The 25,759-nt window shown below is 41.8% G+C and overlaps 2 protein-coding genes across 2 annotated transcripts in view; both read right to left on the bottom strand.

Annotated features, from left to right (window-relative positions):
• BBOX1 (gamma-butyrobetaine hydroxylase 1) overlaps positions 1–24,040 on the bottom strand; it is a 98,760-nt gene extending 74,720 nt beyond the window's left edge. The window contains exon 1 of the mRNA XM_054724577.1: positions 24,024–24,040. The gene's annotated coding sequence lies outside the window, so the exon portion shown is untranslated. The remainder of the gene's footprint in view (positions 1–24,023) is intronic.
• FIBIN (fin bud initiation factor homolog) lies at positions 22,121–24,632 on the bottom strand. The gene has a single exon (XM_028156715.2). The coding sequence runs from the start codon at positions 24,192–24,194 to the stop codon at positions 23,559–23,561; it is 636 nt and encodes a 211-aa protein (XP_028012516.2). The 5' UTR covers positions 24,195–24,632; the 3' UTR covers positions 22,121–23,558.
• Between the last annotated feature and the right edge of the window lie 1,127 nt (positions 24,633–25,759).

Genomic DNA, 25,759 nt, shown 5'->3' with positions numbered 1-25,759 from the left:
TCATTGCAGCTCTTTCTTTCTTCTTCTTCTTCTTCTTTTTTTTTTTTAATTGAGACTAAAAACAGTCATTCCTGAGGGCTTTGGAGATTAGTTTTATTCCCTCCAACTCCACCCTGAAGCATTTTTTTGTTTCTTTATCATTTTTTTTATTCCCACCCCAAACCCCTCCACTTTGGCAACCATCAGCTTATTCTATATATGTATGTGTTTCCATTTTGTTTTCTTTATTCATTTGCCTTTTGTGGTTTTCTTTTTTTAGATTCCACGTATGAGTGAAATCATCTGATGTTTGCCTTTCTCTGTCTGACTTATTTAACTTAGCATGAACACTCTCTGAGTTAAAAAACTTGAAAAGGTAAACAACCTAATGCTTATCAATATGGTGGACTGGCTGGATTAACTCAAATCTATTTATTTCTTCTACTAGCAGCCTGTTTGCACGAAGATTCCTGCAATAGACCTTCATTCACCTGGCTGCCTGCACCAGTTTTCTGCTGGCACCGGGGACCCAGGCCTTGGCTGTGGCCACCACCTTCTGCCTTCTTTCAGGGTTGGGGCTTGGCCCCAGGCGGCGGCCTTGGCTCTGCTGCACCCCAGCCTCCCTGCTACGATGGTAGGAGCCGACCCCCAGTGGTTGCCTGCGATCCATCCAGGTTCCCCGCTGGTGCCCAAGGCCGGGAAAGCCTCCGCCCCAGGCTTTCCCGGCTTTGGGCTCAGCCACACCCAGTGTCCCTGCTACAGATCTTAGGAGCTGACCCCCTGGTCGTTGCCTGCGATCCCTGAAGGTTCCCCACTGGTGCCCAAGGCCAGGAAAGCCTCTGCCCCAGGCTTTCACGGCCTTGGGCTCGGCCACACCCAGCATCCCTGCTACGGATCCTAGGAGCCGACCCCCTGGTTATTGCCTGCGATCCATGCAGGCTCCCCACTGCTGCCATTGATCGACTGCTTCCTGCACACTCCTATTGGGGATCAAGCCCCCAACCCAGACACATGCCCTGACTAGAAATCAAACTATGACTCCCAGGTTCCTGGGTTGCCGCTCAACCACTGAGTCACATTGGCCAGGCTAATATTTAATTTTTATTAGATACGTAGTATTGGGCTATTCACTTATCCTTTCTGTGTTTGTTATTTTGTGTGTAATATGGATATAACAGTAGCTTCATCACATATTATAATTAAGTTTTTGGTTAGGTGTGTAAACCACCAAAGTTAAAACTAGAAGATTATTTCCCCCCCTTCTGTTTTGAACCCAGGAGCCCAGGGTTAGATTAATCAGTCTTTAGTCATGAAGTACTCCCATCACTGGCTCATGATTGGTTGTACTTGTTTCATTGTTTATAATTATTTAAAAAACTAGAGGCCCAGTGCATGACATTCATGCACTGGGGAGGGGGGTCCCCCTCTCCTGGCCTGCACCCTGTAGCAGTCTGTGAGCCCTCGGGGGATGTCTGACTGAAGGCTTAGGCCTGCTCCCCACAGGGAGCGGGCCTAACAGCTGTCAGCTTGGCTTGTGGCTGAGTGGCGTGCCCCCAGTGGGAGCACACTGACCACCAGGGGGCAGTTCCTGTGTTGAGCATCATAGTGACTGGTTGTTCCACAGTTCAGTAGATTTGCATATTACCCTTTTATTATATAGGATTTTAATAATACATCAAACACTTTAGGAATCACCACTCAAGATAAGAACTAAAATATTTCTTGAAATTTCCTTTTGCCTACCATATTATGGGGTAGGTCAAAGTTATCTAGCATAGCTAGATGTCAAACTATAGAAAACCCTTGCTCTTTAGTTACAGAGCTTTTCATCTGTCTGGTGAAGGATGCTCGAGCTCCTCTGCCTGTGTGATTGAAGTCCAGAGTAAAATCTATATATATAAAAAGCCAGTGACCATAACAGCCATAATGACTATAACGACTGGTCGCTATGATGCCCATGTGGCCAGCGAACTGCCTGATCAGGAGGTGGGGCCAGCCAGCCAACCTCATGGCCCCTCCCCCCTGCCACCTGCCCCTAATTGGACTCTCCCACCCTAATCAAGAGTGGGGTGGCCAGCCAAATGCCTCCTCCCCCCCCCCCAGCCAGCCCCACCCTGGATCAGCCAGCCCCACCATGATAGGCCCCCAGCCCCTCCCCAAGGTTGGCCTGCCCCTGATCACACCCCCACCTCAATAGGGGGCAGGGCCGGCTGGCCAACCTCCTGCAGACCCTCCATCCACCCAGCCCCACCCTAGATTGGCCCCCCCACCCCAATCAGGGGAAGGGCTGGCTGGCCAACCTCCTGCAGACCCTCCATCCACCCAGCCCCACCCTAGATCGGCCCCCCCACCCCAATCAGGGGAAGGGCTGGCTGGCCAACCACTCATGGCCCCTCCCCTATGCTGCTGGACCCCAATCGGCTTCCCAACCTCAATTGGGTGTGGGGCCTGCTGGACAATTACCCGCGCCCCTTCCCCCAGCTGGCCTGGCCCTGATCGGGCTGGGTCAGGACAGGGCAGCTGGCCAACCTCCCATCATCTCCTCCTCCTGACAGACATAGCCGCAATCCACCCCAATTGGGGCCAGGCCAGCCGGACCCCACCCGTGCACAAATTTCGTGCACTGGGCCTCTAGTATAACATAACATAGCAGAACTTTTTTTTTTCAGATAAATATTTTTATTTATTATTTATTAGTTATCAAACATTTTGTAAGAAGGGAAGACTCAGATATAATAACATTTAAAACAAGGATAAATTAACAATTGTCAAATAATGAAGGATTGGGAGCATATTATTATATCACAAGACCTAGACTAACATAGCAGAACTTTTAGTCCAGCCTTATTCTGCTAGTTAAGTCTTCTTGGAGAGTAGCACCAGCTTCTCCCTTGCAGTAATGAGGAGGGCTGGTTCCCAATCTCACAGCTGTGTGATGATGTGAGCGAGTGGCAGAATTTGCTATATGACATGCATCACATGTTTGTGGAAGCACCCTTCCATCTTGGGGCATAATAAGGAACTGGGGTCTAAGCCTCTTGGTTAACTACGTAGTTTGATGGCCTTAAGTATTTGACCAAGGCTGGTTTCCATGTAGCTTTGCAGCTCCTTTTCTGAGAGGTAAGCTTGAAGTGGCTTGGTCTGGGTAAGTTAATCTTTACTTCTCAATCCTGTTCATCTGAGTTCTTTCCCACACTTGGTATTGACAAACAGTAGTAGTATCATTTTTTTATTATTTTGCCAGTCTAAAAGAGTATCTTATGTTGTAATTTGTATTCTTAAGATATCTGATCAAAATAATCTTATTGTTTCACATGTGTTTTCTTTACCTGAAGTGCTTGCTCATTCCTCTGACCATTTGTTATTGCTTTATTAATCCTTTCCTTATGATTTTAAAAAGTTCTTTAGAGATTATTAATCTTTTATTGATTATGCATGTTGAAAATATCTTCTTCCAGTTCATAACAGGTGTTTTCATTTGCTTTAATATTTCTTCTGATTAGCATGTGGTCTTAATTTTAACATAGTTAAATTCATTCATGTTTTAATTTACATTGGCATATTTTGTGTTTTAACAAATCCTTCTCTACCTGAAGTTCAGACAGAAATTCACCAATATTTTTCACTAAAATATTTACTTTTGCCATGTAGGTCTTTAATCCATCTGGAATTGATTTTTGTGGGGCAGGCAGAAATCCAATTTTATTTTTTCCTGTATGGATAAGCAATTTATGATGGTTTTTCTATTACATCATTTGTATTTTCTGGGATTGAATTGGACATTCTACCTTGGTTAAAATCATGCATAGTAAAGAATGGGCCACATTTCTTAGACAAAGTCTTTCCATCATTACTCTAACTGTGGGGGATAGGAGAGAGGTTCTCTTCTTCACCAATACACGCTTTTTTTTTAAGCTGTAAACTTTCTTTCATATATTTTTTTAGTGTCATAATTATTTGATTTACTTTCCTCTAGATAATTTCTCAGAGAGGTTCTTTCAGAGTAATTTAGACTGGGCTATATATTATTGGCCCCCAAACCTCCTTTCCTCATCACTAACAATGACTGGTGAAATGTGTGATTTGAGTGTTTCATCTTCCTCAGTGGAGGTTCCATCCAGATCATTCAAGGATCACTTTGAAGAAAGTATATATTTGAATGTTCTATACATTTGGGGAAGGACACACTGGATCAGGAATGAAAAGCTGCTGAGATGGTATTGTCTGCACGGCATATGTGTAACCAGTACAAGTGTGGGATGGTGTTTAGCGAGCACTGTGGCCTCAGAGATGAAATCCAGATCTCTGTGGCTAGCAAGAGCTAGTGGCTTCGAATTATGGTTCTCCAAGAAGAGAGATTTATTCTCGGAAGCAAGGAGAAATACTACTTGACAAAGTTAGCGTATATTATTATTATTTTTTGTAATCTTTTGAGCCATATACTAGTAAATACTGGCCACTTTAAAAAAAAACCCAGCCTATCCTTATTATTTTAAAATGTTATCTTATTAAACAAGTTGCATCAGAAGAGTTTCCCAGGAACACAACAGCAATCTCCCATTTTTATTTAACAAGAGTTTTGCACAATTGACAAATGGAATTGATCTAATGCTAAAGAAGGGAGGTATTATAGAAACCTAGTAACATAGAGAGAAAACATTGTTTTCCCTGAGCTTCAGAAGGAAAACCCAACCCGGCTATTATCTGCAGTTCTTATCCAGCATACATTCCTCCCTCTGATTCTGCAAACCGATGTTGCTGTTGAGTCAGTCTGTGGTTAAACCAGAGGCCCACACGATACTGCTGTCTGTTACAACCGCCTCACAATGACACGCCATGTGCAAACGTAGGCAGTTGCTTTGGAAAAACATTTGTCTTGAAAATTCTTGACAGAACTCCTAGTAATGCAGTGAGACACAAAATTTGTCTAAGAAGTGTTTAAATAAGGAGTTGCTGAAATCTTATCTGTCAAGATTCCAGAATGTAATCTTGTGAGCACAATTTTCTGAATGGCGATGAAATAGTCTAGTTTTATAGTTGCTATGGGTCTGAGAAAAGCCTGCTTAATTCATTTCAATTCAACTCCATTCAATTATAGTTGCTGAATATCTAACACACAATAGGTCCATTATACAGACTTTACTAAGTATCTATTATATACAAGATACTGTGCTGGGGGGAAGTGATGAAAAGCCATTTTTTGCTGCTTTCATGAGGAGACTAAAAACATCTTGGCAGCAAACAATAAGAATTCCTCTGGCAACTTGAAACAAATGGATTTAGTGGAAATATTTCAGGGGATCTTAGAATTGTAGAATTATTTTATTCTGTCATTTGCAACACTCATATAAGCAAATAGCCATGTACGCAACATTCATACAACCAGTAATGATTTAAATGTACACTGTCATTGTACATTTGTCCTTATTGCCATACATTGATATTTTTCATGACAAAATAAACATCACAAGCTTATAAAAACAGTTCTGACCAGATGCATCCTTGTTTATGACTTTTAGCAACTAGTTAAAAAAATTGAGGAAACATGGATAAAGGTGGGTAAATGTTATAATCTTTGAAATACCTTAAGAAATATTATTGAGGAATTAATGAACATGTTATAGAAATTAGCCTGTTATTGTTTTCATCTATGAAGAATCTGTTGAATTTTACCATATATTAAGAATTTACATTTGGTTTGTCATCTAGCTAATGAGATAGCTAGATATGAACAATTGAATGATGTTGAAATATTCAATATGTCATAACTTGTAGTTTTAGTGAATCCCATACTTAGCAATGAAGTTGTGTGGGAGAAATTTGATTTCTACTGCAAAAGGACTACCCAGCCAAGGCTTCAAACTCAAGACATTTATTTAAAATGCCTTCAATTGCAATAAAAGCATTATAACATAAAAACAAAGAGAGTCTGGAGACAAGGCTTAGGAATAATAGAAACTAATATGTAATATTTAATAACATAATATTTAATAATATAATATTTAATAGGATAATATATTGCAATTATATGTAATAAATTATTGCATAATATAATATGTAATAATATAATATATAATGTATTATATAGTATAAATATATAACATACAATGATTATATTAATCTACATATATTAGTTCAGAGGCCCAAAATGCAAGAAGCTTGGACCATTTGGCAAATATCTCTAGCAGGAACTAACATTCTGTATGTTGGTGGTAAGAAGGACTCCTCCTCAAAGTCCCAAAAGCACCTGATTGGTTGAGATTTGGTCACATCTAATGCTAAAGAAGGGAGGTATTATAGAAACCTAGTAACCTAGAGAGAACCAGAGTCTGATCCATAATTGGAGGTGGGCATGTGCAAGCCAGGAATTTCCCTTCCCAAAACTTCCAATACAATGAGGGAAAGGTAATTCTCTCCCCCTTAAATTGGAGGACTACTGAGAAGAAGAAGAATGCTGGGAACTGCCTACTGCAGGCAAGGTGGGCATTGTTATGCTACATAGAGATGAAGGAGAATGAGGGCCAGGTAGGGCACATTGAATTCGAAGATGAATTAAAAGGCCATTATGGTTGGATATAGGTGGAGTAACAAGAAATACCTTTGAGAACACACAAGGTACAATAAGGTGGCCACATAAAAGTTAAACTATAAAATGAACACTTTAGGTTTGATTGGCCAGAGATAGGCAAAATTACATAAAAGAGACAGAGTGTAGTTCAGGCAGTAAGACAGAACTGAAACCTGATTTAAAAAAAAATCTGTTGGGACAGACCTCTCCCCTAAATCATTTGTAAATACCCTGGTTTTGTATCCATTTGAGAATTCACTTTAGTATTCCTGATCTATAAACAGCTCTTTTGACTTCTTTAAACCTCTTGTAATATCTTCTTGGTCCCCTCACTTAAAAGTGAGTTGAATACAATATTTGACACAATTCAAAAATAAATAAATAAAGGCATTGCCTTATCAAAAGAAAGAATGTGTCATTCAGAAGGGATGTTGGCCAGCGAAGGAGAAACAGAGAAACACAAGCCCGAGAAGGGAGTGCCCTTATTAGATGGTATAAGCATCTGTTTCTCACAGGCAGATGCATCATTATCCTGGAAGCAAGCACACTGGGGTCATTAAACATACCAATCACCAGAGTTGACTCCAAAAGCCATTTTTTTGCTTACCAAGGTACTTTCGGATAAATTGGCTTTTCTACAGGGAGAGAAAGTGCAACAGAAAGGGATTGCCCAACAGTTCTATCTCTCTGGTTTATATACATTGGTTTATCTATAAAAATCAGTATGCATTTTCATCCCAAATATAATCAACTCTGAAAAACTACTAAGGCCAATTACTAATAATGTGATTTTTGAGCTATAAGTCCCAATGAAGAGAGTAACTGAAGCCAGACGGCAGGGGGCTTAAGCATGAAAGTGTCTTAATAATAACACTCCCTTAAACTTGTGTAATGTCTTACAACTTTCAAAGCACTTTACTTACATTATCTCATTTGACTATTTTGTGAGGGAAAGCAAGAAATTGAAAACCCTCTTGAAAGTAGGGATACTAGCATGTGATTTACAGGTGAGAATTGGCAGAGAGAGTATTTCTCCTGCCATCCCAGTGTTTACCATTGATCTACACTTTCTATAATTTCCTCAGCATTGTGCTGATCACCATTGGATTGCAAATGGGGAGTGGGACACTGTTTTGGCCCCACAAGAGCAGGCATTGCTACAAAGCTGTACACTTACGTAATTCATTCTGTATTTAAGCTTTAAGAGAGATCAATCTAGTCATTCACTAACCCAATCTAAGCACTATAAAACCAACATTTATAAAATACATGAAAGCATAAGAAAGAAAATAGTATTATTTAATTCTACTACAAACCCCATGTATATTTTACACACACATCAAAACTGACATCTGCTCCATTATTTCCTAATTGTTTTCATTTTTATTATTTTCTCTTTCTCATCTTCCTTTTCTTTTCTTCATTTTTTTTTTTGGCTGTAAAGGAAGGTCTTGGCTGCTTACGCACCAAATCACCCACAGCTTTGGAACAAACAACGTGTCTTCAGCACTCCAGCTCTGGGGGTCACTCAACTTTAGATCTCTTCTGCTTTCCTTTCTCCTAGCAAGATCTTCCCATGTTTCTCTCTTGCTGACTGCCTCCTTTGAGAACATTTTCTGTTTCTTCCTCTCTGTAAAGACATTTCAAATGAACTCTGTGCTTAAGAAACACAAAACACTCTTTTAAAAGTTGTCCTCACATTTTGAAAGAGGTATTTTTTCAAATTGAGAAAGAATGATTTTCCCTTTAATGCTGATTTTCTAGCAAAGAGATAGAACAGATTACACATCTTATTTTTCTTGATCAATTTTGGTAAAATTAATTTTCTTATTATTCAGGAGATTCCTTGCCTACTTAATTAATTAGTAGCTGTGGCCTCGGAAAGTTGCTCTGAAATATTTTGAAACAAATTCTATTCTCTGACACCAAGAAATGTTTAAAGTAATAATGTCACTTTTAAGAGGATGGTTAATTGAATAGTAACTAGAAAGAAAATAGTCCCTTACTTACTTTCCTCCTGAACATAACATGTAAAGATTTTTTAAAATAGAAAAGTATTTTCTTTCCTGACTTTCACTCACCAGGTATAATACCCTTAATACAAACTGTTATAAAAAGATCTACTTCTCATTTATTTCAGTTATACTTACAACTATCCATCTATTCATTTTATCCACAAATATTTATTGAGCATTCTGTTCTGTGTCAGGCAATGTTCTAGGCTCAGGGGTCACAGTAGGAAACAGTGCAGACAAGGTCCCTGCTCTCAGAGTTTTTCTCCTGTTGGGTGAGACAGACAGCAGGAAACTAAGTAAAATAATTATAGGTACTGATAAGAGTTATAGAAAATAAAACAGGGTAATGTGATAGAAAAAGAATGTAGTGGCAATCTACCTGAGATATTATGTGTTTTTGCTATCCATTGCTGCAAAATAAATGACCTCCATACTTGTGGCTTCAAACAATAGCAACTTCGATTTCTCACAGTTCTTTGGTCGGCTGGGCTCAGCGGGGTGGTTTTTCTGTTTCATGTTGTGAGATGAGGTCACTCATGGGGCTGCATTCAACCGGGAGCTTGGTTAGCCCTAACATGTCCAACGTGGCTTCTCACCTTCTTGGTCTCTCTCCACATGGTTTCCTTTATTTAGTAGTCTAGTCCATGTTCTTAAGTCCTTGGTTGCTAAAAAGGGTGGAAGCTGTTAAGTCTTATAAAGTTTGGGCCCAGAACTGGTGATGTAACTTCCATCATAGTTTATTGTCAAGCAAGTCACAAGGCCATCAGATGCAAGGGAAGGGAAGTAAATGCCATCTCCTGATGAATGAATCAGCAAAGATTTTGTGGCTGTCATTCATTCATCAAATTGTAGACAAGGATTCGATTGCTGACACTTTTCTCTAGACTGTAAGCTCTAAAAAATCAGGGATAATATCCATTGTTGCTCACTCTTGTTAACACTAGTGTCTAGCACTGGTACCAAAAATAAAAACAATGTCAAAAAATTTCAGGGAAGGCTAAGGGAAATAAATACTTGATTCATCTATTACCTCCTCCCCATTTTGTAATCATGGAGGCATTGCTAATGGATCACAGAACTCTTTCTCCTTACACTCTGATAAGAACTCAATATTCTGCTTGACACAGTGATCCAGGTAGTAGTTACCAAAGTTGTCATACATTATTATATTATATCACTGTGAACAGGAGCCCCAGAGAAGGCTTTAGGGAGGTAGAATGAGCTGGGCTTAGAAAGTTTCATAAGATTTTGGAAAAGAAGAAAACAGGGATAAGGCCTCTACTAGCCTGTATTGCTCCTTTAGATGAATTGTAACAATATGGCAGATGAATAAAAAACAAACAAACAAATATTCTCCTTTTGTATGAATGCTTCCTCTTGGGTTTGTGAACAGATTGTAACTTGTGTGTGTGAAGACAAAGGAGCCCCTTTCTCCAGGCAGACACAATCCTGGTCCAGTGAATTTGACTTCATCTATTGCTTTGATAGATTGCACAGACTCCCTAGGAGTAAAAGTTACTGTGAGAGGGTATTTGGATATGAACAATTGCAATGAAACATAAATAAAGGTTATTCTTGAGGTTATTTTCTTTTTGAGTTTTTCATTTTTAACTTAAGAGCTTTTTCTTATGAGCAATGGTCTTTCAGGTTGAAGAGTCATACCTACAATTTTTTTATTTTAGGACCAGTTTTTCTACCATGAAATCAGCTGGGTTTACAATGAGGACTAGCATGCATCCAACAATGATTATGTTTCCTTCATGTCAAACCACCAAATGAAAAATGAAAGCACCAATCAACCAAATGTTTTGTCTACATTATGCTAAACTATTAGTTAGACTAAACCAACACTTATCATCCCCTTTAATTGTCTTGCCAGAGTGTAAGGGAATCCCTAATCAATGGAAAGACCAGAACGCCAACTATTTGCCTGTTAAAGCCAAGGAGATAAATTTAGTCTGTTGACAGATGCTTTCACTTTTCAATCAGATGTTGGAGCATTATAATCATAATAATATATAAAATATATGAGTTTGCATCAGAATACCTCAATTCTTTAGTATTTGTATAATCTTACAGGTTAGACAAAATTTCATAATGTAAATCTTCCTAAGCTTCTACTTTTTTCATGCTTTGAATCCTATAATACACCCATTACATTTGAGAGGAATCTTAGCCTAATATTCAAGTTCTTCAACCAAACTGTCATCTCTCTCTTATCCAACTACTTCATGTTTTTCATATTCTAGACCAGGGTTTCTCAACCTAGGCACTGTTGACATTGTGGGTCAGATAATTCTTTGTCATGGGGCCTGTCCTCTGCACTGTAGGATGCTTAGGAGCATCCTTGGTCTCTACCCCTTTTCTTTCATGTCATTTTCTATCCCCTAATTCATGTGGTTCTTCCTCTTTGATAACCTTTTTGTTGGGAAGTGAGGTAAATATTGTGTCAGTGCAGTTTTCTCCTTTCTACGAAGAACCAGGAGTGAGATAAGAGAAGTGGCCAAACAGGTAAGGGGAAGGAGAAAGACGATGGACTCATTTCAATCCCATCATGTTAATAGGACAAAGAATACGTACTGTATGTCACAATATACTTAATGAAATAGTCTAATATACATCCCAGATGATTCACCAAGCTGGATTATCTCATTTAGTGCTCCTCAAAGTCCTCTGAAATAAGGACCATTATATTCATTTTACAGAGAAGAAAACCGAGGTCCAGAAAATGTCATTCATTTACCACGGATAACCTAGATAACAAAGGGAGCAGCCATGATTCAGTGCCAGGCAGGCTGTGTCCAAGGGTTCTAATACCATTTCAAAGGGTTAAATAATTTAAGAGACATTATCCTTGAGGTGGTTTGCTTTGGTTTCATCTTTCTGTTATTAAAAGATGGATCACCTGAGAGAAAAAGCCAATTGAATTCCCATTTCCCTGTGTATTTCTATTCCAGGGCTTTCATTTGCCTTTAATGACTTTCTCAGGCCTTCCTCTTGAGAGTGAGACCTTCCAGGGCTGAGCTCAGCTCAAACATGAAACTTTTGGGAAAGAGTTAGGAAAGTCTGTTCAGCTGTTTTTGTAAAGGGAGAAAAAAATAGACATAAAGCACTTCTTCTCCTCTTCCCCAAAATAACTTAGTGTTTAGACTTTCAAATTAGCATGTTGTCAGACTTTTATGAGAAAGTCCAGAATTAATTGCAAAAGACTTGAAGACTCTTCCCTCCTCTTCCTTTGCTGAGCAGAGCTGTGAGCATGAAGCAAACTTTCCTCAGATGATTGGTTAACTTGTGATGGAAAGGGCTGCACAGAAAGCTGGTCAGCCATGGAAGATTTTGGTTCTCATTTGGGCCTTTCCTATTCATATTTCCTTTGACCCTCTCCCCAACAGAGTCTTCTCCAGGTTTGCTAATAGATTGGTAAGTCTCATTAGTGCTGAGTCTAGCACTCAACCAGGGGTTCACTCATTCATCCATTCAAACATATTTGTTGAATTCCCACACTACTAGACATGGTACTTGAAATTTTATGTACATTACTTTACATATTTATCTCAACAAGCCTATGAGTGTATGTCATCATCACCAATTTGCATAAAAGGAACCCAAGGTATGGTCAGAATATGTTGACTGCCCTTAGACATTAATATTGTGAGTGTAGAACTAAAATTCAACCCACAGATTTTTCTGTTTGTAAATCATTGCTTCCTGGTAGTCAAGTACAGCTGAGAGATCTTGCTTATTATTTATGTTACAGAAGAACGGGTTGGAGGAACTGAGGATATTGAGCCTGACCAAAGAAGCTGCCAGGTCTTCAATTAACTTGAAGTGGACAATGGATACATGGGGACTGTGGATCCCTCAATAGTGGAAGCCACATCATGAGAGATTTCAGTTAAAATACGGAAGGGTGTGCTACGAGTTAGAACCCCCCAACAAATGAATTCACTCCCTGAGAGTGAAGGGAGAACCCTGTAATTTGAGGAGTATGTGTGGCCTGTATAATCACTTGGTAGGACTGCGATGTTATAGACAAGGTTCAGACAGGTGTTGAACAGGTGACTAAGATGAACTTGGCCCTTTGGGTTGTGATTCTGTGACTCCCTGGCCTTAATACTATTAATTAATATGACCCAGAATAAATTACTTCACCTATTTAGACCTCAGATTCACCAGTTTTGAAGGTTATTTCTAGATCTACTGTTCTCAGACTCTGTAGCTCTCCGATCCAAACTATATCTAGGGATGTAACTTCAAGTACAGTTTTATTACTATTTCAGCCTGAGAGGTTAACATAATGTTGATATCTTAGGTTTCATGCTCAGCCTGGCTAGCTCAATCCTGGAAACTTGAGCCTGGAATCAAGGTCTTCTTTTGTTAATTCTCTCTTCTTGTTTTTTTTTTTCTTCCCTTAGTTAAATTCAAAGTTTTCTTTATTTAGCTCCCTGGATCACTGTGGAATAACTCTCTCCAAATGTTCCTGAACTCCTGATTTATAGACTTCCTGGTCCTTCCAGAATTAGGGTCCCATTAGAGGGTGGGATGGGCCGTATCAGGAGAGAGTGGCAGCCAGAGATGGAACTATGGCAAGGCTGGAGATCAAGGAGATGTCAATAGAGGACTGGCATAGCTACCAGGTGGCATTCCAGAAAGGTAGGTGAACAGTTTACAAGTAACCCTTGTGAAGGGTTGTTGCCAGGATTTGCTGTGTTAAATAGATATGACATGCTCAGAATAGTGTGCTGACCACATAGTAAGTAGTATAAAAATATTTTCAATTGTATTATTATTATTATTATTATTATCCTATGAGTCTAATACAGTGATTGCACATAATAGGTATTCAATAAATGTCAAATGAATAGAAACATAAATGAATAGCTCCTTTGAAAAAAATTTTAACAATAATTGAAAGGTAAAGTGGTGGCTGCACGTTTGGGTAATAGTAAGATTTTTACAGAGGAAATGGGAAAACCCTGTAAACGCTGACATCCTGTTAATATTATGTTGTTATTTTAACTGTCGGTCCAGATTTTTCACTGCTATTCTTTTTTATGATGAAACTCTTGGAAATTTAGAGGGTCTATGGAAAATGTGATTATGGGATAAGTATTTATCATTAGCATGGCCTTTGCCAAATTCTAAGCCTGAATGAGTTTTTGTTTGAGCCAAACAGTTAGAAATTGTTTTCTATTTCTGAAGTTTTCCAAGTGACCAAAATGCCTCTAATTAGAAAAGAAATACTGCTTATTCATTCCGTATGTTTATTGCTAAGTATATGCACATATTAGTGTTCATTGGGCCAAATTGTCTGCTTTTCTATTGAAGAGGGTGGAGAGCCAACTCTTTCCTGGGCATGTGTTGTAGGGGTCACTGTGCCCTATCCTGAGTCCTTGTTCAACCGACCTAAGGCCTCTTCCCTTGCAGCTCATGTTGAGGCTGCATGAGGAGAAACGGGCAAGCAGAGAATTACCAAACCCTTTCTCACTTTGGGAAGTCTGCCAAGCTCCACACCAATGTCTCCAGGTATTCTCATGAGGCCCAACAGCATCCAAGCTGAGACTGAGCTGGGATCAGTCCAGTCTACCAGTCCTGGCAAGCTCATGATCAGGAGACTGTAGAGGATTTCCAGGCAGATAGGGATGGAAGATCACACAGTGAGAGTCTGGGATTAGATAAAGGGGCTCATGCTGTCACCCTAATGCTTTCCATATTGAGATAATCACAAATGGGGTCTGGCCTTCAGTCTTATAGCCCTGAAAAACAGACTTTTCCAGGGTACTCAGGACCAAATAGCATTTAGTGCTCAATAAATATCAGAAATTAACATGCCTATTCTCTCTCACTTGATAGCTTGGTTGCCAAGTTCTGAAAGCTCTCTCGATGTAGCTACTTAGGTACAGAAATTCCTGCGTTTCTTTCATGTGCATCATCTCCATGCTCAAGGCAATAAAGGGTAAGCAACTTTGCTAACTGATATTTCCTGCTGCAGCATCCATTCTCTTGGCCCAAGTAGGGAGGCATATTTGCAGTATAAATACACGCATAGGAGTTACTCTGTTATGAATGGGAACAAATGTTTCTTTGGCTTCTGTGGTGCCTGTCTAGAATGAGGAGGTCAACACTGGTTCATAGGCATATATAGAATGTCTCAGGCTAACTTTAAACCCATCCATTCCTTCAACCTAAGCACACACAAGATATCCCTTCTTAAAAGAAGGTCTTTAATGAGACTGTGTGAGAATAGTGGCACTTACTTTTGCTTGGTATTATAGTAAGTCCTCTCCATACATTGGCTTATCAGATCCTCACAAAATCCCTGTATACTATGCCACAATTCCCACTGTACAGTAGAGGAAATGGAAACTCCAAGAGGTTGCACAGTTTGCTTAGGTTCTGCAGCTAACAAATTGCAGAGGCATGATGAGAATCAGAATCCTGCCTCTACTTCCTATGCTCCTAACAGCAAGAGGAAAGAGAGAGAGAGCCAAGCAGGAAAGAGGAGAGAAAGAGCTTGGCTAAGGCGTGAGGGAGGGGACAACCAGGATAGGAGTTACTGACACTTGAAGGGTAGGCAAAAATATACCTCAGAGCAAAGTGAACCCACTAGGTTTGCTGCTCTTTATAATTTAATCCATAGTAGAATCATGTGGAAAATGTTAGTGGTTGACTCAGTGGAACTGCCAGCAAAGCATACATTTAAAAAGTTGAAGGGAGCACCCGTGTTTGCTTCATCTTGGAATGAGAGCTGGGCAAAGATCAAAGCAAGAGAAGACGTTCAGGAAACACATTTCTTTGACTGCATGCAGGAGGAAACTTTTCACAACTGGAAAATGCGAGCCATCACCGCCAGCCCCAGAGCACAGAGGTTTTACCTCATTAATCATAGCTGTCAGGTTCCTTTCTGTAAACAGCAGGCTGTTGACATAAAAATATCTTCTGTTTTTCATGGAAACGCAAAACAGGGAGATGGTGAAATGTACAAGTCGTCGGTGTAAAATGCTTTTTGGTGTCAAGATAGGATGCTCTGTGACCTTACCGAAGATGTCTACACCTTCGTGAAGTCACAGTGACTTCTGTGTACTAGTCAATCATGTGTTGCATTCTTGTGGTTTAGTGCAAATCTCTACCTTCACAGGTCTGTCCATTTCAGCCCATCAAGTAGGGTACACAAGGCTTGGGCTGGTGGGTTAGATGTGGGACTTCAAGTGAGAGAGGTTAGCTGGTGTCCATATATTGCCTAATGTGTGAGCAGAGAAGCCAAATGCCATTCGTGCATATCCAGGTACCTTGGCAGGGGAGGGGAAAATGGTCAGGAGTCTGAGGGAGGCACTACTAACCTCAAGTCCAAAGGGGGAGGTAGAGAAGAAATGGAGCCAAGAGTTGGGGAATTGGATCCATGCTGGGAAGAATGACACACATATTCCGGGACAACAGCAATAATAAGACACATTAATAAGGATCAAGGTCAGTTCCTGTTGTCTTCACCACTAGCTACCACCTTAAACCAAGCCTGTCATCTCTCATCAGCATGACCTACTAGCTACTTAGCCAAGTGGCCTTCCTGCTTCCACTCTTGCTGCCTCACTCCCAGAGTGTATTAATCAGATCACATCACTTCTCTCCATACCTCTCCAGTGCATTGAACTTAGACTATTATTCAAATGAAAATTAAATAATTATTATTTGAATAATATCCAAGTATATTAATTAATATCTAAATATATGCTCTTCTTAGATCTCCAATACATAGAAATTAGATTAACATTCTAATTTCTCATCATGGCCATCTAGTTCCTACATTACCTAGCTCCAGTACTCTCTGACTTCAAGCTCTTAAATTCCTACTCTGATTTACTGTGCTATAGTCACACTGGATTCCCCCTCCCTTCCCTGTCCCCCTCCATCATCTTAGCAAGCATATAAACTTGTGTCTGCTTGGAGGATTTTCTTTTCTGTTCTTTTACCAAAAACACTCTTCTCTAATCTTAAGGTTTTTGGCCTTCTATTCAAGATTTGAGGCTCAGTTCCAATATCTCCTACTTACTCAGAGAGGTCTTCCTTAACCATTTTATCCAAAACTAGAGGCCCGGTGCACAAAATTTGTGCATGGGGGGGGGGGGGTTGGTCCCCTCAACCCAGCCTGCACCCTCTCCAATCTGGGACCCCTATGATTGGGCCTAAACCAGGAGTCGGACATCCCTCTCACAATCCTGGACTGCTGGCTCCTAATTGCTCACCTGCCTGCCTGCCTGGTCACCCCTAACTGCCCCCCCTGCTGGCCTGGTTGCCCCTAAATGCCCCCCACTGCTGGCCAGGTCAACCTCAACTGCCCCCTCCCTGCTGGCCTGGTTGCTACTAATTACCCCCTACCCCACTGGCCTGGTCACCCCTTACTGCCCCCCCTGCCAACCTGATCATGCCCAACTGCCCCCCTCTGCCAGCCTGGTTGCTCTTAACTGCCCCCCCCCACTGGTCTGGTTGCCTCCAACTGCCCCCCCTCCCACTGGCTTGGTCACCCCTCTCTGCCCCCCCACCAGCCTAATTGCCCCCATTGCCCCCCCTGCCAGCCTAATTGCCCCCACTGCCCCCCCGCTGGCCTGGTTGCCCCCAACTGCAACCCCCCCCCTTGCTGGCCTGGTTGCCCCTAACTACCCCCCCCCCCGCCCAGCCTGTCGCCTCTTACTTCTCCCCCACTGCCGACCTGGTTGCCCCCAACTGCCCACCCCTGCCGACCTGGTTGCCCCCAACTGCCCCTCCCCTGCTGGCTTGGTTGCCCCACACAGCCTGCTTGTTCAGTCATTTGGTAATCCCTCACTAACTCCCCTGCTGGCTTGGTCATAGGCAGCCATCTTGTGAGGGTGTGAGGGTCAATTTGTATATCACCTCTTTATTATATAGGATAGCACATATCACTGCCTATCATTCCTTTATATATAGTTTAGTTTATTTGTTGTCACTTTTTCCATTAGAGGAGTTCTAATGAATTCATTAAATTTTCACATTCAAATGTAAGATCAAGGAGGGCATGGATTTTTTTCCTTTTCTGACTGCTGTATCCTGAGACACAGTAGGCAGACAAACATGTTTTGTTTGTTTTTGAATAATGAATAAATGCATGACAGGCAGACCTGCAAGGAAAGTGGTGCTTGGACAAGGAATCTTTACTATATCTGGGTTCAGTCCTGACTAACTTCTCTAGCTGTGAATGTTGGCTATCATTTCCAGATAGTGAATACCATGAATTGTCCTAACAGTTCAGTGTCTATAAACACGTATTATGATCACATGTGCTAATATATGTGAAGGTGCTTGGAAAATACAAAATTGAACAAGAAACCAGTTGCTCTTGGGCAAAGAATCAGCATAATGTATGCAGGTCTAAAAAATTTATACTTCACCCAATATAAAATAAGGTGGGGAAAAAAAGTTCTTTGAGGGAAATAGGGTTTGAATTTTTCCAGTTAAGAAAATCATATGAGGAAAATGTTCATTTCACAGACTATTTATCACAGATCCTAGAACAGGAAGGGAGTTAAATACGTCTGGCCTTCTGCCTTCAGAAAGGAAAAGCATCATTAGTGGTTACAAGGCCCATACAGTGGTCATACTACCTGCCTTTGACTCCATTCCTGCCTAGCTATGAGACTTTGGGTAAGTCATTTAACCTCTTTGTGCCTCAGTTTCCCTCATTCAAAAAGTTCAGAAAATAAGACATCTATTTGAAATATAACCCTGGGAGGTTTATGTAAAATAATGTACAGAAAACACTTTGAGCAGTGCCCGTTTGATAAATATTAGCTATTATTATCTTCATTTTGCAACAAAGTGACTGAATTTTGGAACATTTAAGGAACTTTCTCAAAATTGTACACCAATACATGAAGGAGCAAGCCCTAGAACCCAGTACTTGTGCCTCTTAAAGTGCTGTGGCTAAATGTAAGCATTTCAAAAAGATTTAAGCAATTAAGCAAAGTTAGAACCTAAAATAGACATTGGCTCCAAAACAATGTGTTACTGTAATAGTTTTTCTAAAGAAAAAATACATACATAGATCTGTATAAAAAGTACTGAAAGAATGTACACCAAAATGCCAATAGTTTTTAGTTTGTGTATAGAGGGGGAGTTTGAAAATTCAAACAATTTTCTTTTCTTTGTGTTTCACCGTTTGCCGTATTATTAGAATTCAGCAGTTATGGGTTAACTAACCAGAAAAAAATGTTTAAAAGGCAAAGCAACTGCATTAATAACATCAGCAATGACACTGCTATGTCATGTAAATGTGTGACTATATAAATCTTTATGTTATTTAAAATGCTTTTACATCTTCCAGATAATTCTGGTTTAGGCTCTCGCTGAGTTCCCACAGAACCTTGTTCACGGGCCAATCCCCCATGCTGCCACACCCTAACTCTGTGTTTAGGTGTCAGTTTCCACATATCCACATACTATTTCTATCCTTGGTACCTCATATGGGGGCACTTTGAAAATGTTTGATGGATGACAGAGCCATTGGGATTCTGATTCATGAAACAGGATTCCTAAGGACCACCCTAATTCCAAAATTACTAAGATAAGTAATAGGATCTCATTCTCTATACTTAGTGAATTGTTATGCATTTCTGTATTTTATTTCTAAACAAGACTTATGTTGTTGTTTTTCTTTTACATGAAAACATTTATAAACCACATTTAGCATTTATATTTCATATTCAAGTATTCCGTGTCTAGAAGATTTTTATAATCATCCTCTGAAAAATGCCCTAAGGAAATTTGGCCAGACTACCCTTTCGGTTGATTTCATATCTTTAAGTGATTTTCATGGGCATTTTTGTTATTTGTTAAAATAGTTTATAATCTAAGTTTTAGGTTTTTCTCAGAAAGTTTTGAGCCTGTTTCTTTAGTAGAGTTATAAAGGAGAGTTTAAAAGGCATTGAAAAGTATGTGAACCATGGAGTAGCCTTTTGGTGCTAACCTTTGTAACACACCGACACCTGCCATCTTCTGCTGGCTTCTAGGAACGTGGCTTTGGGTGCTGCAGAGGCTAATGTGGCCTGGTGTTCTTCATCCACAGACTGTAGATAGATCTCTATCTTCAAAGTAGAAATGCTTCAAAGTAAGCATGGGGGAAGTTTCACATGGTCAGACTGGGAGTGTAAAGATGAGTGGTATTAAACAATGAACCATACAGAGAAAATATCAACAAGAAATTCTGTAAAAAGGGAGCCACTTAGCTTCTGACTGACAGTAGTCAGACATCTAAACTGCAGGAGGAGGTGGGCTGACTGGCCTACAGGGGACAACGCTTGGAGTAGACAGCTGGCAGCCTCACGGGACCCCCCTACCCTTTGCATTGTTATTTTGTTTGATGATCTAGCTCACTAGATAATAATTTGTTTAAAATGTGAGAATATAGTAACGTATATATGACAACACACAGTTTAACCTTGGGAATGTAACCTAGGATTTCTGGGCCTACGTTATAAAAATAACGATAATGATAATGACAGTAATAACAAGTAGCAATTATAGAGGATTCAGTCTGCCAAGTACTATTCTAAGCGTTTGGCATGTACCAATTCCTTTTATAAAATACTCCCCTCACACAGTTTGTGTTAGGACTGAGGGAAATAACTCAGGCAAAGTTCTTAGGGGCCTGATCAAAATTATGAGTTTCCAAAAGGTTAGCTATTTCATTGTTATTTAAAAGAATAATACACGCATCTTTCTCCAGATAAAACTCTAAGAGGCTTTAAAAGTTTTTGGCTAGATGAAGTCCCAAGGCTTTGTCATATCCCAGAATTATCCACAGCCTAACTCAGTGCCTGACATCTAATCTAATAATAGACAAATATGCAAATTGACCGCACCTTCGCTACACCTAAGCCACGCCCACCAGCCAAGCCATGCCCACCAACCAATCAGGACGAGTATGCAAATTACCCCAACAAAGATGGCGGCTAATTTGCATATCAAGACAGCGTCCAAAGAAGCCAAGAGCTGCAGAAGGGAATAAAGCTTCGAAGAAGCAAGCAAGCGGGGGGGGGGGCGGGGGGAGGAGAAGGGCGGGGCGGAGGCGGGGCCGGGGGCGAAGCGAAACGCGGGCGGGCTGGAGGAGAAGGCAGGGTGAGGACAAGGGCGGGGCGGAGGCGGGGCCGGGGGTGAAGGGAAACGTGGGCGGGCTGGAGGAGAAGGTGAGGCGGGGGACAAAGGAGGAACGGAGGCGGAGTAGAGTGCAGCAGGAAATCCTATTGCAGGATTTTTCCTGCAACGGGAAAGCTAGTATATTTATAAAAGCAACACATATCCCAAATTGTATGGATGTGTTTGTAAGTAGGTATCTCAGGAAAGAAAGAAGTGTAGTTTTCATCCGATTCTCAAAATATTTCATGGTCTAAGAACTAATGAACCACTACTTTGAACAAAGAATGTGTCACCGTGTGAGTAAAGAAGTCCTAATAAGAATAACTGGGAAGCAGGGAGGAAAAAAAATCTGTGGTGCTGTCTCCCCGCTGTGAGAGAATTTGGAAAAGCCTTGTGATGCTAGCCTCTGGGTTAGCCATCCAGGACGGCTCCCTCTCCCTACCTGGAAATTCCCATTTGCCCTCTGGGGCCATTTACATAAGACTGTGGGATTGCTGGCTGCTCCTCTAGCCTTGAATGGATGATTCAATGTCCGATCATTTCATTCTGGTTTTGTAGAAATCATAGACTGTTAGTACTGGAAAGAGCCTCATCTCTGATTTATTTCAGGGTTTTCAAATTTGTAGCAGATGTGCCACCCCACCCCACCCTGCACTCATGGAGGACATCGCTGATGGGGACGGCACTCTTTACATCTGTGTCTTTTAATTTGTTCTCAATGTAGTATTGTATGCAACCATTGTCAATGGATTCAAATTAGCACGTGTGAAAAAAAACAGTTTTCCATCCATGTCCCTTTCTAATGTCCTTCTATTATAGTTGGGAAAATCGAGGTGATGACATTTAATACATCCATGGATTAGCCTTGAGCACTGTGGAGTGACTGATATGAAAGCTTTGAACTAGCTTGTGACTACAAACTACAATCATCTAAGTACAAATATCATCTCCTTTGCCTCTGCTGTTGTTTTCCTCATCTTTCATAGGATAAAGGAAAAACGCTTTTAAATGATAATTTACCTTCTTACCACACACCAGTCTAAAGGGAGCTAAAAGCAGGCTTCTGGATGAGGAAATTACAAGTGATTCCTTTAAATAGTATTCCGTATGTTTTTTATTTTAAACAATAAAATAATTATCCAAAGCCTCAGGCCTTAGGCCACTCCTCTCATCTCTCAGCATCCTTGAAAAGAGCACCATGGGAAAGTCGTGTACTCAAATGTAAGACACCTGGAGCAGTTACAACTAGCTGAGGATCAATCGTTTTCTGAGCCTCAGTTTCCCCTACTGTAGTAGGAGAATATTTGACACTTCATAGGAACAGAAAACTGGATTTCTTGTGCATTAAGAGAAAAAAATGGCTCACTGTTGAAAAGTAGGTTATGAACATTTATTTATTTTCCTCTGTGTGTATGTGTGAAAAGAAAGCAAATTTAAGTGACAGTGAGAACTGGCTAGGGAAAGACATGAAATAAAGTGCATTTCCATCTTTTTAAAGCATGAATTAAATAACATAGACGTGGCTTCAGAATGACTAAACACCATTGTAGTTCCTATAACTTTGAATTGGAACTCTCCCTCTGCATTCTGAGGGCATATAAGGTATGAGCCCTGGCATAAAGTTCTCCAGTGGATTCTATGGGGGAAACTGGAGAACACTAGAGTTTTCAGGCAGACCAGCAAGCCGACAGAGATCAAAATGGCCTAGATATTTTTTTCTTTCTTTTGAGGATTGTAAGGGTGGCCAGGGAAGGAAAGAGTGCCGGATATGTAGCTATCCCTCTGTCTGTAATATACACTCTACGTAAACTGGCTTACGTCCCATCCTTCTCTTTCCTTTTGCTTTGGCCCCTCTTGGCAATGTGAGAATCACAGATAGAAATTAGAAAATAAGCCAGCATTACACGAGAACATATTTATTGTCTGAATAATAAAACTTGGTTAAGGAGTTATTAGAATTCCCCCCTACCTGAAGTACAAGTCTCCAGTAAGCAAACAGAAGCGAGACCCCCTAAATGAGAAAGAATATATTGATAACCTCACTCCTAAGGCATTTGGGGGTGTGTTCCAACAAACAAGCTACTTCTTCTTAATGGACCGGAGCACGGATGACACGGACATACAGTGAGAGACATAGCAAATCAACGTATCGATGTGAGTGCCCAGCCACCACAAACCTTAGGCTGCTTAAAGGTGGCCGCTTGGATTTACACCCACAGAGGCACTCAGACATCTCCCTGCAAAGGATGATTTGCATAGAGTTTCTAGCCAATACTCTTACCAAAACACAAAACAAAACACAAAACAAAACCTTAGAGACAATGGTAATAAATAAGAGAGAAAAAGTGAGGAGGAGACAGGCAGCTTCCATCTGCCCGGAGGCATGCAGAGCCGCGCTCCGGCCTCCTCTGAAACACAGGCAGCTCTGCCAGCTTCCAGCGCCCCGGAGAGAAGGCTGCGAGGGGGAAGGAGCTGTGCACGCTGCCGTCTGGGGATTTGCAGCAAATCTCTACGATGGGGGATGGGGAAGCTCAACACTGTGTAATGGGTGTCCTTTTGCGGGGTGGCTGAAACAGGTGTCTCCGCAGTTACCAAGCCTCTGAGGAAAGGCGGGAGGCCTGGCTTAACACGGTTCTCGGACAGGTGGCAAATCAATGGCAAATCAACCTCATAAATAATGTACAGAAACCAAACCCACTTCTTTCCTTTTCAAAGATGACTTCAGATCATTCTCCAAGTGCAAATCTGGATCTAAAAATTAACTCTGTGGGGAATGTGAGCCCTGTCTTCTGTCCCCCTCCCTCCACGGCAGGGCAGACAAGGTCCCCGCTGCTGGCAGGACGCCCCATCCCCTACACCTTAAGATAGTCGTTTTTCAGCCGGCCTAGCCGGGTCCCGTGGCTCCGGATGGTGAGGGCCAGCAGCTCGTATCGGTCCCGGAGGCCCGCGGAAATGTCCAGCGTTTCCTTCAGGAGGGACTTGGTGTGGACCAGCATCCCCAGGAAGTCCTCGTTGAGCCTGCTCTCCTGCCGGCTGTCCTGCTCCTGGCCCTGCTTGAACTTGCTCTCCAGCTCCGTGAGGGACTTGTCCGAGTTGGAGTAGGCATCCCCGATCTGGTGGGACTCCCGGCGCAGGTACTTGCCGTAGCTCTCTTCCCCGTCCAGGTCGTAGGAGATGCTCTTGCTGATGCCCTCCAGGACCCGCCCCGCGTCCTCCACCTGGCGGCCCAGCACCGTGAACTGCTCCCGCAGGGTGAGGCTCAGCAGCCGGCTGGCCTGGCTGCCCTCCCCCTGGGAGCAGCGCCGGTGGTCACTCACCCTGAAGAGCAGCTGGCACTTCTCGGGGTCGTCGTTCTCCTCGTAGTCCCCGTCGGGCACGAAGTAGTGGTGCAGCGTCCCATTGGACATCTCCGGGTAGAGGGGGCCATCGAAGTAGCCCTGACACAGGTGGCAGAAGAGACCCATCCAGAGCAGCTTCAGGAAGGCCATCTTGTGGCTTCAGGAGGACAGGGGACCCCTGGAGAAGACTTTTCGCCCGGACGCGAGGAAGGGGGGGGGGGTCCCCTTGGGAGTCAGGGCCGCCTCCCTGAGACAGCGTCAGCCTCAGGCCCCGCCGGCTTGCTGCTCCCTGGTGCCCCCTCTCCAGCAGGCTTCATGGGGCTGTGGCCCCAGCCCCTGGGTAGCAGGTCAGCAGCGCAGGATGCACAGGGATCTGTGTTCCCGCTCTAAGTACGTACGTGCTGCTGGGCGGCTGCAGCTCAGCAGGCTCTTCCCCCTGCGCGATCCCAGGGCTTGGCAGGACTGGCTCTGCTGCTCCCAGCTCTCTCCCAGAGTTTCCCCTGCTGCTGGGAGCTGGAGCCTGGAGCTGGAGAGAAAGGCTGGCTCTTGCCCTCTGGTACTATTTCAGCTCCTGGGCTGGGTGGGAATGCGGAGCTTTTCCTTTGGCTAATGATATCCTGAGGATCTCTCTGCTCTCAAATTACAGCTGGTTTCGTCACTTGGAAGCCAGGGAACAAGTTTGGAAAGAAACCTCTCACCAGGTCTCTGTTATTAAAGGTACAGGGTCTCTTTTTCAAGATTGGAAGGGAGACCCTAAAAACAAACAAACAGACTTTGGCTTAAAGGAGAACCTGGGGACAGGATAACTGGAATTCCCACAGTAAAAAGACTGGTTTGCTTTTAATATATGGGGAGGATGAAGGATGATTACCCTGGAGAAAAGACATTTCACATGTTTCATAAGGATCAGCTAGAGTGGATTCAATGAGTATGTCTATCATTAGAAAGTTTGCGACTTTGAGGCAGATGTGAAGTATAGAAAGTGGCAGTTTGATTGGAAAATGGTTAGTTAAAATTTATAATAACAATACTTTGGATGAAATAAGAAATAGAAAACTGATGAATTCATGTTTATTAGTATACATAAGAATAAAAACTGAAATGGAATTTTACTGGTTTAATAAGTAAATGGGCAACTGAGATAATTGTTTAATTGTATGAAAAACCATCCATGCTAAGCTCCTGCATTGTATCTTTAACCTGACACCTTTACAGCTGTTATCTCTTTGAGGATACTTAAAAGTTTTTGAAGAATAAAGGGCTGGCACTGTTTCCCCATTTTCCAGATGGAGAAACAAAGGGGCATTATGCTAAGCAAATTGATTATAGTCATAAAGCTATATTGTAGTTAAGATTGTTGTTGAGACAGCACTTATTAAGTCACAGGATCTTTTAACTTAATTCAGGGGGAAAAAGGTATTTTTTTAACCCAGCCATTATAGTTTCTGATTTATTAATTGATTAGCAAATAACCATCCTTCAGGACATCTCATTTGTTTAGCCAATGTTTACTGAGCATCCTATATAATAAAAGGCTAATATGCAAATTCGACCAAACTGCAGAATGACCAGTCGCTATGATGTGTACTGATCACCAGAGGGCAGACGCTCAATGCAGGAGCTGCCCCCTGGTGTTCAGTGCGCTCCCACAGGGGAGCACCGATCATCCAGAAGCCGGGCTCACGGCTGGCCAGTGCAGTGGCTGTGGCGGGAGC

Source organism: Eptesicus fuscus, chromosome 13, assembly GCF_027574615.1.
Source record: "Eptesicus fuscus isolate TK198812 chromosome 13, DD_ASM_mEF_20220401, whole genome shotgun sequence".
NCBI classification, from domain to species: domain Eukaryota; kingdom Metazoa; phylum Chordata; class Mammalia; order Chiroptera; family Vespertilionidae; genus Eptesicus; species Eptesicus fuscus.
This window is presented reverse-complemented; position numbering and strand designations above follow the sequence as displayed.